The sequence below is a fragment of the Chinchilla lanigera genome, unplaced genomic scaffold (assembly GCF_000276665.1).
Source record: "Chinchilla lanigera isolate Chin_1 unplaced genomic scaffold, ChiLan1.0 scaffold00162, whole genome shotgun sequence".
In the NCBI taxonomy this organism is placed as follows: Eukaryota; Metazoa; Chordata; class Mammalia; order Rodentia; family Chinchillidae; genus Chinchilla; species Chinchilla lanigera.
The window spans coordinates 923,999-940,328 of NW_004955563.1; the positions used below are offsets into that span (position 1 = coordinate 923,999).

General features: G+C 60.8%; 2 protein-coding genes across 11 annotated transcripts in view; one reads left to right on the plus strand and one right to left on the minus strand.

Moving 5' to 3' along the window:
* Window positions 1–366: 366 nt before the first annotated feature.
* Window positions 367–9,200, plus strand: Pram1 (PML-RARA regulated adaptor molecule 1). 4 transcript variants are annotated; one of them, XM_005413116.2, is made up of 10 exons: window positions 367–2,769; window positions 4,885–6,256; window positions 6,339–6,414; window positions 6,488–6,564; window positions 8,218–8,269; window positions 8,366–8,483; window positions 8,573–8,735; window positions 8,817–8,850; window positions 8,932–8,966; window positions 9,072–9,200. In XM_005413116.2, exons 1-10 carry the CDS (start codon window positions 2,767–2,769, stop codon window positions 9,107–9,109), a joined length of 1,968 nt encoding a protein of 655 aa, XP_005413173.1. In that variant the 5' UTR covers window positions 367–2,766; the 3' UTR covers window positions 9,110–9,200. The 4 variants fall into 4 exon arrangements, with proteins under 4 accessions (XP_005413173.1, XP_005413172.1, XP_005413175.1 ...); XM_005413115.2 differs by having other exon boundaries at window positions 368–2,769; window positions 8,215–8,269; XM_005413118.2 differs by having other exon boundaries at window positions 369–2,769; window positions 8,375–8,483.
* Window positions 9,201–9,825: 625 nt separating this feature from the next.
* Hnrnpm (heterogeneous nuclear ribonucleoprotein M) overlaps window positions 9,826–16,330 on the minus strand; it is a 41,241-nt gene continuing 34,736 nt past the window's right edge. For 5 of the 7 annotated variants that reach the window (XM_005413122.2, XM_005413124.2, XM_005413121.2 and 2 more), the window contains 4 exons: window positions 15,398–15,451; window positions 12,505–13,307; window positions 11,790–11,841; window positions 9,826–10,248 (listed from right to left, as the gene is read on the minus strand). In XM_005413122.2, coding sequence (XP_005413179.1) covers window positions 10,085–10,248; window positions 11,790–11,841; window positions 12,505–13,307; window positions 15,398–15,451 — 1,073 coding nt within the window. In that variant the 3' untranslated portion in view covers window positions 9,826–10,084. The remainder of the gene's footprint in view (window positions 10,249–11,789; window positions 11,842–12,504; window positions 13,308–15,397; window positions 15,452–16,330) is intronic. The other 2 variants (XM_013509137.1, XM_005413123.2) reach the window with 1 other exon arrangement.

A 16,330-nucleotide genomic window follows, 5' to 3' on the forward strand; every position in this document is an offset into this window, starting at 1 on the left:
GCCGGCGGCGGGGGGCGGGGCCGACGCCCAGGCGCCCCCTGCCCTGCCCCACTCAGACCCGACCCCGCTTGTGCCCAAGGTGTCGCGGCTGAGGGCCGAGGGGGAGCTTCCGGTGTTCTCACTGCTTTGAACCGCACCCCCATTGCGCTGGGTGGGCGGAGAGCCTTGTAACTGGGAGGGGACAATAAAGGAGGCGCGATAAGCCAGCCTGTGCTGTGTCTGGGTCCCTTGCCCTCTTCGGATGCGCACCGAGCCGGTGCCTGGCAGACCCGAGGCACTTACACCCCATCACCTCGACGCTGGGACCCGGGTCTCCACCTCATGCCACTCTGTCTAGCCGCAGTGGGTGGCCGTTCCCTGAACGGGGCTGGAGCTGGTGACCCAGGGCCACAAGGGGAGGAGGAGCCCCCGGAGGGCGGAGAGGTGCCGGCCGGCCCTGGGCGCCTGGGCCCGCTCCGGGTTTCCCTCTGCCGCATCGTGGGAAGCCAGCCCGGATCGTGCTTTCAGAACCTAGTGCCGAGCCGCTGTCCCTGGCACTTCCGCGGGAAGCTCCGGGCCCTGTTCGGGACACCCCTTGGAGGCAGATTTACCTTCTCCCTTTGTCCTCTGGCCCCACGCGCCCCTACCCCAGGGTTTGACTGTCTCCCCCTCTGGGACCCCCGCCTGCCCATCCCCCGCACGTGAACGTCACTGGGAACAAGGACCTTCCCAGTAACCCAGGCGGCACAGTAGGGGCCCACGGCGCTCCCTATGAAGACCCTGTTCTCGCAGGAGCCCCATGCCCTCCCGGCCGCGCTCCCTGTTTCCCTCGTCCTCTGCGGCCTTCTGTGCGACACCGCCTCGGCTTCTCTGGAGCGGGCAGGAGGCGATCCCGGCTCCTCCAAACCAGAGCTGCCTGGCCGCAGGCCCGCCGCCTGCCCGCCCTGCCCGCCGTGCCCCGGGTGGCTCAGGGCGCCCCGGCTAGGTGCCCCCTCGCAGAGCGCCTCCATTAACACCCTGTCCTCCCAACACCTCCCGCTCACCGCCTCCTCGTACGTCCAGCCTTGGTCCCTGGGATTCCTTACTGCCCCCAAGTCCCGGGCCAAGCGGGGACCCCCGCGACGTCTCCCCTGCGGGCCAGTCCCGGACCGCCCAAAGCGCCGAGGCCTCGCGCCGGCTCCGCAGGCAGGGGGCGCCCGAGGGTGCCAGAGACCGCACGGGTGTGCGCGTCCACCGCGCGGCAGTTTGACACTGGGGTGCCGGCTCAGTGACCCCAACTGTGGCTGGGAGAAGAGACGTGGGGCTCGGCCCGCGCTCACGCCTCGGCCTTCTGGTTCTCTACTCCGGTTGGAGCCGCCTGGTCACCGCCACCCCCATGGCCGCGCGGGCCTTGCAGGAAGGCGCCAAATATACAAAGGGAAGAAGGCGGACCTGCCCCCTGGCGGCCAGGGCTCGGCCCTGCACTCTCAAAGCGCGGGATCTGGGCCAAGGCGACCACACCCAGTTCACAAGTGTTCTTTTACCGCCTCCCCGGCATTACCATGGTCCTGGGAACGCAAAGGACCCAAACCTGGTCATGCCTGACCCCTTATCCCCCGGACCTCTTATTTAAAGGAAGACTTAGCCTGGGATAGTGGCGCATGCCTCTCATCCCAGCACTCGCTCGGGAGGCTGAGACAAGAGGATCGCCACGAGTTCAAGGACTGCCGGGGCTCCGTAGTGTTTAAGGCCAGCCTGGACCACACAGCAAGCCCCTGTCTATAAAAAAAATAGTTAGGAGACCTCACCCAGTTGGCTGTGAGGGTCATCTGTGGCTCTGGCACCAGCAGCCTGAACCCCACTTGGGGTCTGAGGAATCACCTGAATCAGGCCCGGCACTTTAACCTGTTCAGGTGACTCCTGGGGCCGCTGGTGAGTCTGTCTGGCTGTGCGTAGGCATCCCCCTCTCCAGGTCTAACTGCGGAGGCCACACTCAGACCAGTTAAACCAGAATCTGGCTGTGAAGGGCCCAGGTGATGGCCACGTGTGGCCAAAGAGAATCAGGGCTGCGCACTCTCCCGTGGGTATCTTCTCCCTCCGCCTGCCGGGGCCAAGGCCACTGATTTCCTGTGGACAGAGCCCTGCGGTCAGGGCTCGCCCCGATCTGGCCACCCTATCTCACTGCCTTCCTCCCGCCGTGCCCGTCCCAGCTTGGCCTCTCTACCTTTCACCACAGAGAACTGGGGCTGTCCTCCAGGGCGAGGCCTCGGATGCCCCGTCCACCCACCCCCAGATCTGCAGCCCCGCCCGTGCTCCGCCATGGCCCGGTCCTGGCAGGTGGACGTGTCTCCCCAACAGGGAAGTCCTGCCGAGAGCTAGAGATGTCGAAACAAGGAAGACCAGTGGGGCAATCAGGGCAGGCAGATGGGGCCTCGCTGTCCCGCCAGCCCCCACGCCTGTCCTGGCCTCCCTGCTGAGCTGTGGCCGCCTCTTCCGTGGCCGGGCGCCGGGCCTGGCTCCGCAGTGAGGGGAGTCAAGGAGGTAGTGACAAGTAGAGGCCAGAGACGGAGGCCCAAAGCTCTGGGACCCTAGCAGGAAGGACGGGATCCCAAGGGGGACAGAAGGGCCCTGAAGATCTGTGGACAGGCCAGGGCCGTCTCCATCCCCGCCTCCTCCCCTTCCTCCGCTGCCCTCCCCACCCTGACGGCGGCCCCGACCTTGAGTGGAGAAGCCACAGTTACTTCCTGAAGGCAGCACGCTCGCTCCGAGGGGCCCACTCAGCCCGTGGCCCATCACCCGCCCGCAGCCATGGTGAGTCCCCACGGCCCGGAAGAGGACAGAGGCCAGGCTGGCCTGGAAGCCAGGGGCACAGCAGGTGCACACACGGGGCTGCCCCAGCGGCGGATGCAGGGGCTGGGAAGGCAGCTGGGGAAATGGGACTGACCCACATGGCGGTGTCCAGGTGGGTCGCAGCCAGGGCACAGCCCAGGCAGGGCTCAGCTGCAGCTCCTGAGACCCAGGCCCGGCCCTGAGGACAGGGGGCGCTGCCCGAGATGATCCCCTCTCCCCGGGGCAGCAAGAACAGCAACCTGGGAAGAGGCCGCCCTGGGGAGAGCCGAAGCTTCCTGTGGGGATGACGAAGTGGGTCATGCGCCCGCTGACCTGCCCACCAGGCGCCCAACTGGTGACCTTCTAACCCTGACTTCACCCACCCAGAGGCACACTGGGCCCCAGGCAGCAGTCACCACCTTGCCAGGACCCTGTGCCCCCCTGGGTGGGCAGGAAAGTAGGGCACAGACTGGGCAGGGGCCACAGGGCCCTGCCCTCTGACAGCCGCTCAGGCAGCCGGGCCGTGCGCATCTGCCTGCACCCGTGACCCTCGCCGCACGGCCAGCTCCCAGGGCGCCTGGGACATTCTGGATGTGCCGTTGGCGCTGTGTGGGCTGACAGGTGCCCGTGGGGGGGGGGGGCTGCCTCCTGGTCCTCACGTTGCTGAATATGAGCCTCCTAAACGAGAGCCAGCTCGAGAGCCAGGGACCATGTGAGACCTGGCGCCTACATCGTCTCCCGGTCTGCATCTGTGACCGTCAGACTGAGGGTCTGCCTTTGGGTTTTTGGGTTTTGTTCGGTTGTTTCTGTTCTTGTTTTTGAGACAGTCTCTCACTATGTAGTTCAGGCTGGCCTTAAATTCACCAAGTTGCTCAGGCTAGTCTCCTGCCTCAGCCTCCCAAGTGCTGGGATTACAGGCACACAGCACCACACCTTGCCTATGTAGTCTTTATTTCTGTAAATGCTTACTAAGCTTCTACTATTTGGCATACTGCAATGGATGAGCTGAGGCTCATCCCTGTAGCAGCTGACTGGGGTTGCGTGTGTATGTATGCAGAGAAAAATCAAATTTTAAAAACCCAAGGAGGCCGGGGTGTAGCTCAATGGCAGAGCGCTTGCCTGGCCTGCCCAAAGGCCCAAGTTCCACCCGCAGTGCCAAAAACAAAAACCAAGGCCAGGCATGGTAGCACACTCCTGTGATTGCAGCACTCAGGAGGCTGAGGCAAGAGGAACCCTGTGAGTTCAGGGCCAGCCTGGGCTACACAGTTGAGTTCAAGGCCACCCTGAACTGCATAGTGAGATCCTGTCTCAAAAAGACAAAACAGCAACAACAAAAAAACCACAAACCAGTCAAGACATGTTAAGAACCTGTAAGTAGGGAGTTTGATGTTTGGTGGCAGCTATGATGAGAACGATCGCACAGGCCAGGGAGGACAGGGCATGGATTTAAACCAGGCTGTCTCGAAGGCCTCTCCAGTGAAGGAGATACTGGCTCAGAGCGGGAGCAGGAAGAGAGACAGGTGGTGGGGGATGTGTCCCGGGTGGGGGGTGAGGGGGACAGGGAGACGCTTGGTGGTTAGGGCCTTCCTGAGCTGTTCCAGGGAGCCATTAGGAGGGTGTGAGCAGGGCTCAGCAGGCTTCTTGCGCTGCTGTGGAGAGAACTGAGGGACAGCGGGCGGGAGAGGAGCCTGTGACCGTAATCCGCGCAGGGGACCGGTTCCTCCAGCTGGGTGGCGGCGGGGGAGGCAGCGAGAAGTGGTTGGATTCCGGATGTATTTTGCAACTGGAACAGAAAGGACTGGGGGGATGTGGGGCGGGGTGAGGATGCAGGGAGGAGATCTGCAGGGGCCCAGAGGAGAGAAGCGCCCCAAGATCGGGTCCTGCTGGGGGTGAGGTCCGACGACACACAGCAGTCCCAAGGGTGTGGTTTCCAGGAGCCTGGTGGAAGGGGTCTCAGCCGAAAAGCGAGGCAGGCTGAGGGCGAGGTCGGGGGCAGGGCGCGGGCAGCGCTGTGGTCTGAGCAAGGACGTAGTGCGGTGAGGTGATGGCGTGTCTGCGACTGACTGCACGAGCCCGCCTGTCACTCTGTGTGCCTAGGGGAGCCATCAGGACTTCCGGAGCCTCCAAGCCAAGTTCCAGGCCTCTCAGCCAGAACCCAGTGAGCTCCCCAAAAAACCCCTGAAGCCGGAGGTCAACAAACTTGTGAAGAAGTTCCCGCAGCCTGAGCTGGGGGAGCAGCCCCCGCAGCCCCAGTTTGCCAGTCCCCCCAAGAAGCTGCTCCAGCCCGAGTTCACTGATCTCCCCCCAAAGCCCCCCAAACCTGAGTTCAGCGATCTCTCCAGGAAACGTCCTCCGCTCGAGGCCACTCTCTTTCCTAGGAAGCCCCCAAAGCCTGAGGCCCCCGAAGCCCCTCAGAAGGCCTCACAGGGGGGGCCCCCACAGCCTGAGCCCAGCAATCCTGCCAGGCCCCCCTCAGAACCCAAACCCAGTGCTCTCCCCAAGAAAGCCTGGCAGCCCGAGGGCAGCGAGCGCCCCCCAAGGTCCTCGCAGGACGAGCTTGGCACTTTGCCCAAGAAGCCCCTGCAGCCCGAGTTCAATGTGTGCCCCAGGAAGCCCCCGCAGCTCCAGGTCAGTGGTCTCCCTGGGAAGTCCCCGCCACAACCTGAGTGCACCGACGTCCCCCAAATATCCCCCTCAAAGGTAGGAGCCACTGAGCCCCGCCCCCGCTCCCCAAAGCCAGACATCGGCACCTTGCCCAAGAAGCCCCTGCAGCCCGAGTTCAGCGTGTGCCCCAGGAAGCCGCCGCAGCCACAGGCTGGCGCTGCCCCCAAGAGGTCCCTCCTGCAGCCTGAGTTCAGCGAGGTCCCTCGGCAGTGCCCCTCAAAGCCCGAGTCCGAGGTGCAGGAGCCCCACTCCCTGAAGCCAGGCTTCGGCGCACTTCCCAGGAAGGCCCTGAAGCCCGACTTCGGCGACCTCACTAGGACGTCCTCAGAGCCGCAAGTCAGCGTGCTCCCCAAGAGGACCTGGCAGCCCGACTTCAAGCCCCTTTCCAAAAAGGCCCCGCAGCCCGAGGCGGGGGGCCTCCCCAGAACATCCTCAGAGCCCGAGTTCAGCTTGCCCCCCCAGAAGGCCCCGCAGCCTGAGTGCAGGAGGCCACCTCGCAAGTTCTCCCAGCCGGAGCCCCGTGCTCTGCCCAAGACACACCTGCAGCCTGAGCTACTCCGGGGTCTCCCTAAAAGAAGCCCGCTTCCCGGCTCGGTGTCCGAGAGCTCGCTGCCTGCTGCCGTTCTGGGCGCCAGCCAGCGTGGAGCTGCTGGGACGCCCCGCTGGAAGTCCGAGGACCTCCAACCACCGCCTCGGAGGCCTCTGCCTCCAGCCAGCAGCCTGGGGCCGCCTCCAGCCAAGCCCCCGCTTCCCCCAGGCCCCCTGGACCTCCAGAGCTTTCGGAGACGCTCGGCAGCAGCCACAGGTGGGTCGGGCGGGCAGCGCAGGCAGTGAAGCGGGGCCGAGGTCCAAGGCAGGGCTACCCTCCCCTCGTGCTGTCCCCACAGGCGTGCGGAGGACCCGCTCTTCCGCAGGGACGTACTTGCAGGCCCTCCAGGCTCGACAGGCTCACCGATTCCCACAGTGAGTGTGGGGAGGAAGGGAGGTCGGGCACAGGTGTGGGCGGAAGGGGAGCTCATCCCGGGTGTCCCTGCAGGGACCCGGACGAGATCTACGAGATGTACGACGAAGTGGAGCCCGCCAAGGACTCCAGCCCCGGCCCCAGAGGCAGAGGTTCGTTAGTGGCCTGCAAGGGCATTTCCCGCCACGATCGCCGTGGAAGGCCCCGGTGACAGTCCAGACCGTGTGGGACGGACTGTGACGGGGGCAGCCCAGAGCCGGCCGCCGGCGCGAGGCTGCAGTAGGCAGTGTGGTGGCGGCGGGATGGTAGGCAGCCCCGGAAGGCCCCAGGGGTCCAAGACCGTCAGCAGGACTCAGCCGCGTGTGAGGACCAGGGCGTGGGCGAGGCCCGAGTCTGGCACTTGGCGCTGGGATGCTCGAGGTGCTGGAGACGTGCACAGGGCTTGGGACGGCCACGCGCTGGCGGGGCAGGGGCGGGAAAAGGAGGACCCTCGTCTTCCTCCTCCCTGTCTCTGCCCCCGGAGCACGGGGAGGATCCAGCAGGCCTGCACCCCAGACTGGCTCCATGGTGGGCTGGGGCCGGCCTGAAAGCCCTCACTGCCCTGCAGCCCCGCCCCACCCTCCCGCCTGGGCAGTGTCACTCATTCCGCAGGGGCTGGGGCTCCCGCTGGGCCCCCTTCTCCCAGGTGGCGCCCCGCTTCCTGGAAGGGCTCCTGGGAGTGGGTGTGGCCTTTAGGGGCTCCTGCTCTCCCCCCACCAGCCCCAGAGGTCCTGAACAGGATTGCTGTCCCCACCCCTGCCTGGCCCCCCTGCTTCTGGGCCATCCCCCCCAGGGGCTGCTTGCACCACCTCCTTGGCACACGGCTTCCTGGCAGGGCGCCTGCTGCTTCCGCTGCAGCGCGGCTCTGCGGCCTGGGTCTGGGGGCTGCGCGTGGGGTTAGGGTTAGGGACCCACTGGCAGGATGGGCTGGGCCTCCCTTGGCGCAGGGCCAGCTCCGCTGCACAGCTGGTACAGCCTCTGGCGGGGGCGGGGCCCAGCCTCTGGCAGGGCTGCAGGGCCGGGAAAGCTTGTGAGGAAGGCAGCTACCAGCAGGGCCCCGGCTTGCTCCTGCAGTGTGCTGCCACAGCCAGGGCAGCCCGGCGTCCAGTGACGCTTCAGGCCATCCAGAGGCCAGGCGGGGCTCAGGCTCAGGCCCTTCACTCCCCCAGGGTTCCGGCGGCTCCTGCCAAGTCAAACCCTTGGCCAGCAGGAAGTGACTCAGGCTGCCCTCACCCTGAGACACCCCTCCCCACCCCCGCTCCAGCCTCATTAGCAGCCAGGGATCCCTCCTCCCTGCAGGGAAGCCCCTTCTCAGAGGCAGGCTTTGCTCGCCTCCGGGGAATGCTTGCCTTTGCCTTTCTTTTTGACCCAAATCTCCTAAACCCCAACCAGCGTTTAAAACGCAGACGTGAAATAAATGGTCTCCAAAGCGTACAGATGAAACCCTGGCTCCACCACTACCTGGATGGGCTGGACGGGCCGCTCCACTTCTCTGAGCCCTTCTTTCCTCGCCAGTAAGCTGGGAAAGACAGCGGCACCTACCAACATGAAGTGGCTGTGAGGGCCGCGCAAGTTAAGGAAACGAAGGCGGCCCACTGGAGCGAGGAGGCCCTGCCCAGGAGGCGAGGACCGGGCGGGCGGCAGGCGGGGCGCAGGGAACCTGGCTAGGTTCACGTTGGTGCAGGGAGGCTCGCTCCAAGAGTCACTAGGGTGAAGCAGCTGAGCAGGGTCCCTGCCCTGACTCGAGGCCTGCCTGTCCTCAGAAGTGCCGTCCACCCAGCACGCCGCCAGCAAACCACCAGCAGATCCAGAACTCAGGTACCACAGGCCACTGTGGGGGAACAAGGGGGTGCTGAGCTCACAGGAACTGTGGAAGGTAGACCCCAGACACTGCTAAGTCCCCCCAATTCCTAGGGGGATCAGGAAGGAGAAGACCCCTCAGCCACAGCAGGTGCCATCCGTGGACCCGAAGGTGCTGAAGCAGATGCGGAAGGCGGAGAAGGCAGAGAGGGAGTTCCGGAAGAAGTTCAAGGTTGGACATGCCAGTCCCGTCCCAGAAGGCAGCGGAGTGTCCACGGTGAAGCCCCGAGAAAAGCCCTAACATCTGTCCTCCTGCCCCAGTTTGAGGGGGAGATCGTGGTTCACACGAAGATGATGATCGACCCCAACGCCAAGACCCGTCGCGGGGGCGGCAAGCACCTGGGGATCCGGCGCGGAGAGATCCTGGAGGTCATCGAGTACACCAGCAAGGAGGAGATGCTGTGCCGGGACCCCAAGGGCAAGTGTGCGTAAGCCTGGCCTGAAGCCCGGGGGCGGGCGCACCCCCGGGACGGAGGACCCACCGTGCTGCTTCCTCCCTCTGCAGACGGCTACGTGCCCAGAATGGCGCTCCTGCCCCTGTGAGTGCCGGCCCTGCCGGGTGGGGGAGGGAGGCGCGCCAGGTGCCCCCTGCTGACCCCACTGTGCTTGCCTTCCGCTAGGGAAACGGAGGTGTATGACGACGTCGGCTTCTGGGGTACGTAGACGCCGAGGCCCAACTGGAAGGGACCACAGTGACTCCCAGCGGCTGCTCCCCACCGTGCCTGTGGTGGAGTCACTGCCAGTCACCCTCCCCTCACAGATCCTCTGGAGGAGCAACCATTTCCCCGGGGAGAGTAAGGACCACGAGAGCCCGCCCGCTGCTAGCCCGCAGCCCTGCAGCCCACAGCTGCCCGGCACGTGTGAGACCCCATAAACCTCTTGAAAGCAAGCCTCTTGTCTTTCTTCTCTCCCGACGGGCACACACGGGGCTGTCTCTGTGCCCCTGCTCCAGTTCCAAGGTCTCCCCCGGCAGTTATGAAAGCAAGGGAGAAAAGCCAGCGTGGAGGGGCTGGGGAGCAGGTGCACCTCACACCTGGCCGCCCCTGCACACAGGACGGGCGGCAGCCATAGCCTCTTGGAAGCTGCCCGCCCAGTGGCACTGGGACTCGGACTGTGAAGGAGCCCAGGGACCTGGGTCAGCCTCCACACCTGACGGGCCTGAAGCTGCTCAGAACTGCCACACGGCTCCTCCGTCTGTTCAGGGGGAGCCCGGCTGGGGATAAGCCTGACAGTGTCTGTGCCCTACAGAAAAGGTCCCAAGGGGGAGACAGGAGAGCGTCTGGCACTGCTCTACACAGCGCGCACCCCGTGCTCAGTGCTGGGAGTAAACGAGGTTTCCACCCAAGGGCTGTCCCGAGGTGGCGGGGCCCTTGCCTTCTACCCCAGGGCCCGCGGACAAGCCACAGCGGGAAAGACCCCGAGTGTGGGGCAGGAAGGCAAGGAAGCCCGAGGGGCTCCTGCTCCCACACGCTCAGGTGCCCCCCCACCCCAACACACACGCAGAAGCGAGCAACTTTCAGGAACTGGTATTTATTATCAAAGTCATATTCGATGTCAACAAGATGCCACAACTACAAAAAAAACTGCGCACATTGCAATCTCAATGCAAACAGTCCAACGGAACCCCAGTCATTAAAAAAGTAATTCAAATTACCCCAAAAAGCAACTGAATTTTTTAAACATCTTTATACATCCAGCCAACAAATTAAAATGGTTAACAAGAAAAAATACAAATTCAGAGGTCTGGTATTGATGTTTAAAAAAGGCAACTGCTTAAGCATTTCTATCGATCCGAACATCAATCTCTCGGCCACTCAGCTTCATGCCATTCATCATCCGGCAGGCTCGCTCAGCCACCTCTGGAGACTCAAACTTAACCACACCGCACCCCTTGGACTTCCCGTTCTCCATCTTGATGTCGGCGTACAGCACATGGCCTGGCACAGGGAGGGAAGAAGAGACCAACGCGTCAGGTAAACCCAGAGCTCAGCCTCGGCCTGCCTCCACTCAGTGCCGATCACCTGTTGGATTTCGTGACAGAGTCAAAAAGGAGAGCAGCCCTCACACACGGAGCGCGAAGGCTCCGAACACCGCGGTGCGGCCGGAGCTGGCGACTACGCCCTCGGCCGTGTTGCCATTGCTCTGCTAGCAGGAAGGCTCTCAGAGAGCTTTTCTGCACACCATTCTGGTGGCCTCAAGGCTGATCTTTCCGAAAAGAAGGGGTGTGTGAAGCCAACTGTACAAGCGAATTATACAGGCTTCACTTTCCACACATCACTACCCCAGTCACAAAACCACCGCCAATGCGGGAGACACTCCTGTACTGTTCAGTGTCAGCCAAGACGGCAGCGGGTGGCCGGCACACGTCCACCAGTGAAGCACCCAGGTATGTGTCAGGCACTGTGCGAGGGGGCCGAAGGGGCAGGAGCAGAGGCCAAGCAAGAGCCGAGGCCTTGACAGAGCAGCTGGTGCTAGGGACCCACAACTCCACAGCCACTGACTGTCCAGGGTGCAGACGACACCAGGGATCCTCAGTGATGCTGTGGGGACCTCAAGCAGAGCGCCACCTGAACACAGTCCTGCCAGCGACAGTACCACCGGGGCACGTGGAGCCCAGGTCCAGTAAAGGGGCAGAGGTCACGTCCTTAGGGCCCCTTCAATCTGGACTTTCTCAGAAGGGTGGCTTGAACCAATCGGACCTTTCCAACTCTCTACCATGATGCGAAAGTTGCAGATCCGGGAGAGGGAAGGACCAGGAAGAAGGCAGCTTTGGTGCAGCCCATGCCTGCAGGGGACCTGGGGAGGACGCGGCGGGACAGTAAACTGCGAGTCTCACGGGAAGGGAGAGCAAGGTGGCCCTGAGCTGTAGCCACAGGCCTCAAGCTTGGGGCTGATGGAACTGGAAGGGACAGGGGCTCGGGGTGGCGGGTGATAGCTCTCCACGGCAGGCAAGGAGGGAGATTTTTGGCCATAAAGAGAACCAAAGAAGAGGTGCCTGGAGTGCCAGGAAACACCACCAGGGGCCACCCGAGCCACTGTCCCCGGCAGACCCTGCGAAGTCACCCAGGGCACCTGTCGGGCGCATGACTGCTCTGTGGGACCGACCCAGCTGTGCTGTGCTGTGGAGACAGCAACCTTGCCTGGGATGTATTTAGTTTTGTATCTTAGAAGCTGCGTGACCTGAGGATGGTGCCTTTGCCTGACTCATCTATCGAAGGGGTCAGCATTACCTCCTCTCCAAAACCCTAGAAGAAAAAAAGGGACGCTCAGGAGGAAATGAGAATGCAGGCACAAAATGTCTGACACATACTCGGCCCCAACACCTGCCCAAGCATCCGCAGAAGCAGAGCAATGGCAAGGCCCACTGGTCCTCTAGAGCTGACAGACAGTGGCTACGAAGACTTGGAAGCTCTGCTGCTCGACTCAACAGCACCGGGGAGCCACAACACAGGAAGCACCTACACAGCCTGACACTTACCGCATTCGTTGAATTTGTCCTTTAGCATCTTCCATGTAAAATCAAAAGGGAGCTGAGGGGAAAAAAAGGTACACTGATGTACAACTCCAGCAAATGCTAAGGCACAAACATCACAGCCATCCATAGGAAATCCTTGGGGGCAGGGATGTGGCGCGTGTGGAAATCTCGGCTGGTGTGCATGAAACCCTGGGGTAGATTCCCAGTATCACACACACACCACTTACCACGCAGCGCAGCCGGCTGCCCTCCCCAATAAGGAAACTGGCCTAATGGGAAGCATCTATCTGCAATGGGCTTGGAAGCTCCCTTGCTGTGGATCTGCCTCTGGTCTGCTCTCTAGCGTGTTCACAGAGAGCAAAACACATGGGATGTGGGGCTGGACAGGCAGCCCAGGACTGCAGTGGCTAAGGAGGATTGGCTGTTACAGACAACTCGGTTACAGGCGCGCTGCTTCAATCACCAGGCCAAGACTCAGGTGCTTAAGCCAAGGGATGGGAAACCAGAGCCAGCTTAGTCTGCGGCTCCGTCCGCCGCAGGGGAGAAGCCGGTAAGTGCAGATCACTGCTCCTTCTCTACCCTCAGCTTCCCCCTCATCTCCAGCAGCGGACTCTGGGGACGGGGCATAGGTGTGCTCACCCCGCTGCCTACCACCACTCAGTCCACCACACCTCCGCTGTGCCTAACACCGCCAAGGAGTTCCTGAGGAGTCACTTACATTTCTCACAAAGATCTGGCAGGCCTTCCTGGCCACCCCAGGAGCATGGCCTCCAGCTCCACCAAAGGAACCTGCGAAGCTTCCTCCAAAGTTTCCACGTTCCATCTCGATGGCGCGGTCAAAGCTGGCACCACCACCGCCACCCATGGCCAGGCCCATGCGCTCGATTCCAGCGCCCAGGGCCGGGCCCATGGCGGGGCCCATGCGCTCCAGGCTGTTGGCGCCCATGCGCTCCAGGCCCATGCGCTCCAGGCTGTTGGCGCCCATCCTCTCGAGGCCCATGCGCTCCAGGTTGTTGGCGCCCATCCGCTCCAGGCCGGTGGCCATGCGATCCATCACGGGGCCCATGCGCTCCAGGCCGGCCCCCATGCCTGCGGGCACCATGCGCTCCATGCTCAGGCCCATGCGCTCGATGGCAGGGCCCATACGCTCCACACCAGAGCCCATGCGCTCAATGGTTTGGCCCACACGGTCGATGGGTGCGGCCATGCGCTCCAGGCCAAAACCCATGCCGGCGCCCATGCGGTCGACACCAGAGCCTATCCGCTCCATGGTCTGGCCCATTCGCTCAATGCTGGAGGCCATGTGGTCGAGGCCCAATGGGCCCATGCGCTCGATGCCAGAGCCCATGCGCTCAACAGAGCCCATGCGGTCCATGACCAGGCCCATGCGCTCAATCTCAGAGCCCACACGATCCATGCCGTGGCCCAGGCCTGCGCCCATGCGCTCCATGCCGGCACCCCCAATACGGTCAATGCCAGGGCCCATCCTCTCAATCCCAGGGACGCTGCCTCCACCTCCACCTGGAAGAGGCACACAAAACACGGGAGGATGTCAGAACATGTGCATGCATGTGTGTGCACACTATGCCACGCCTAGGCACTTCCATTCACAATCACAACCAAGATACCAGAAATTCAGCACTATAATAACTGATATTCATTAAGCACCTCCTTCATATGTTGACAAATGCGAACAAAAGTGAAAATGGTATTACAGGTGAGACTAGTGTCCCCCAAAGCCTCACGTACTCAGTGGCAGAGCCTGCGGAAGGAAGGTGCCTAGACCGCAGGCCGACGCGGCTGACCCGCTGTGAGGGGCGAGGCCTGGCTGCAGAGACCATCTGTCTCCGGAGCAGCACGGTGTTAGCGGCCTTCCTCCACCCAGGCCCTCACCGTGCCTGTGGGACACGGACATGGGTGCCTACGCACTAAAAACACAAGCCAACATCCACCTCTCTGCTGAAACTCGTGTTAGGTACCGCAGCTCAGCGAGGAGGGAAGTGACTCAGACACGTGGAGACGACTCAACAGCCTTTCCCCTCTCCTGACCTGTCCCTCTTCACGCCCTCTGGGAGCCAGTCTGGGGGCATTTCCTTAGCAACTCACAGCGTACAGAGGGGAGACTACAGAGCCATGTAATCAAGCGGAGATGAAAGAAATTAAACACAGACACCGACACAGATCCTGTGTACAAAGGCACACAGTGAGCACTCCCTGCAACCTTCCTTGTCCGGGAAACTGCAACCCACTCGTGTCTAGGTTCACAGGCCCAGGAAGAAGATGCTGACACCTCTGCAGCGGCGACTCAGGACAGGCGGGGTGCGTGAGCAGTTAACAGTGCCTTCGCCTGTGATGCCTGCTCTCTGCACAGGGAGGGTCTAGCTGTCCGCGTGCAGAGCCTGAAGCTCCTCTAAGCTCCAACCGCTCCAGCAGTATATGGGTGTCGTCCAGGCCACGGCCAGCCCACTACTGAGCAGGCAGCCCCATCTAAGATGCAAATTCAGGATGAGGAAACTCGGCAGCTTCTATAGCTGAGGCTGTGACCTGGTATAAGGCACTCCACCTCCACGTGCCCACTTCCACAGTCCAACAGTGGCATTGAACCAAGTGGCCAAAAAGCAGCACAACTTTAAGAACGTTATGTTCAGAGCAGAAATGGCTCAGAAACTGTCTAGCTTCCTCATATTACAAGACAAAAGGATGCCTGCCTGACAGCAGCAGGAAGGAGTCTAGCACCCAATGCCAACAGCAGCGGGAAGAGAGCCCAGCGGAGCTCTGCAACCAGGCCCCACCAAAAACCCCAGCAAGTGGGGCCACCAGACAAGGCCAGGGCCCTCAGAACCCTGAGGAAACGGGCTGAAAATGTGGTCAGCTCTAGGTGCCCGTACATGTGCGCTCACGGGAGGGCGCACACCGGAATACTTACAGTACTCACAGCCGAGCAGTGAGCCCTGAGCTAAAATCTACTTCTGCAGCGTTTTCTGAATTTTGGTAATGAGTACACGTGCACATTTTATTACTATAATTATCAGCACATCTCAGTTGGACAAAATAATGCGTTTCTGTAACATTTCTACCCGTGCAGACAGTGCACTCCGGTCAGACCCATCTCCTTCCTACTTCTCTCTCACTTGTCCCCGCCCCCGATCATCCCAGTGGACTTGCGTCGTTTTTCCTACATATGCGAATTGTAGTCAACATTTGCTATGTATCAGGTAGTACACTTTCAGGTCTGTGTGAGGCAAAGAAAACCTTTATTTACTTCAGGAATTTTTAATTCTAGAATACAGAAAACAAGGAAGTCCCAATCCACACGAGTACTGCAGTAACGACACTGCTACCTTACGTGAGTACTCCTTCAGTGCACTGGCTCGTGTACCCCGCACAATAACCCTCTCAGGTAGGTGCTATGACATTCCCCTTTACAGGCCAGGAGTACAAAGACAGAGGTTCAGCAACTTGCCACACCATCGCACAGCCAGCAAGAGGCAGAGCTGGCTCCCACCCTGGGCAGACTGTTAGAGCCATATTATCACTGTTTGCTCTATGTTCTTTCCCCCATGATAACACCCTGTTCTAAAAATTAAAACATCAAACTCAGTGTTTCCTACCTCCTCCCTGCTTTGCAATGATCTCTCCTCTCTTCAGTGCATTACTTAGGATTTCTATGGAAATCAGGAAGAAAAAATAATTAGCCAAATTTTTCTATGGCAATAGAAACAGATTCCAGAGTAGAAATGCTAATTGTTTTTTTTTTTTTTCCCAGAAAACAAAAAAAAAGAAAGGGAAAGGGGTTGAGAAAAATACACACAGACAAGATCATTTTACAGAACACTGAAGATCCTTGGTGAGTCACAATGCTAGGACCCCATGTAGCTCCAGAGTCTGAGGCCCCATTTGGAGGGTGTCGTCTGTGAATGCGTCCAGCAAAGCGAGGAACCGTGTGCATCCATGAGCTAAGCTCAGAAAGAGCAAGGCAGGGGCTCTTAGCCCTTTTCCATGGCTGTTTTCCAGAGCTGGTCCACACCTTCATTCAGTCCTGAGCCTTTCCCATCTCGTGTGGGCAGGAAGCTAAGGCCTCTCTCGGGGCCTCCTGCTCAGAAGATTGAAGCCTGCATGCACTCACTCAACACTTCTGAGTACAGCAAACTAAGGCTGGAGCTAGCAGAACCTGAAAGTAAAAGCCGGCAGCCTCTGCGCCCACTGCTGAGAGTATCACCTATAGGCCAATCCCACCTGAAATGAGCTAGGAGTGATGGTGACTGACAGACAAAATCACATTAGGAAAATAAAAACACCCAGCATATTCGAATGTCCTAGCAGGAAACACTACTGGTTACTGGCCAACGGCTCATCTAAACATTCTTAAAGTCTGTCTAAAGCTGTCACTAATGTCACCTAAAGTTTCTTTTCAGTCCCGTGTTCAATGGGAGAAAACACACTCAACTTCTGCAATCCTAGACTGCACCAGCAATTTGGACAGGGCCTCAAAGTCCATCTCTATCATCACAATCAAAAAGCAATTCAAGGCTACCCCACGGCTG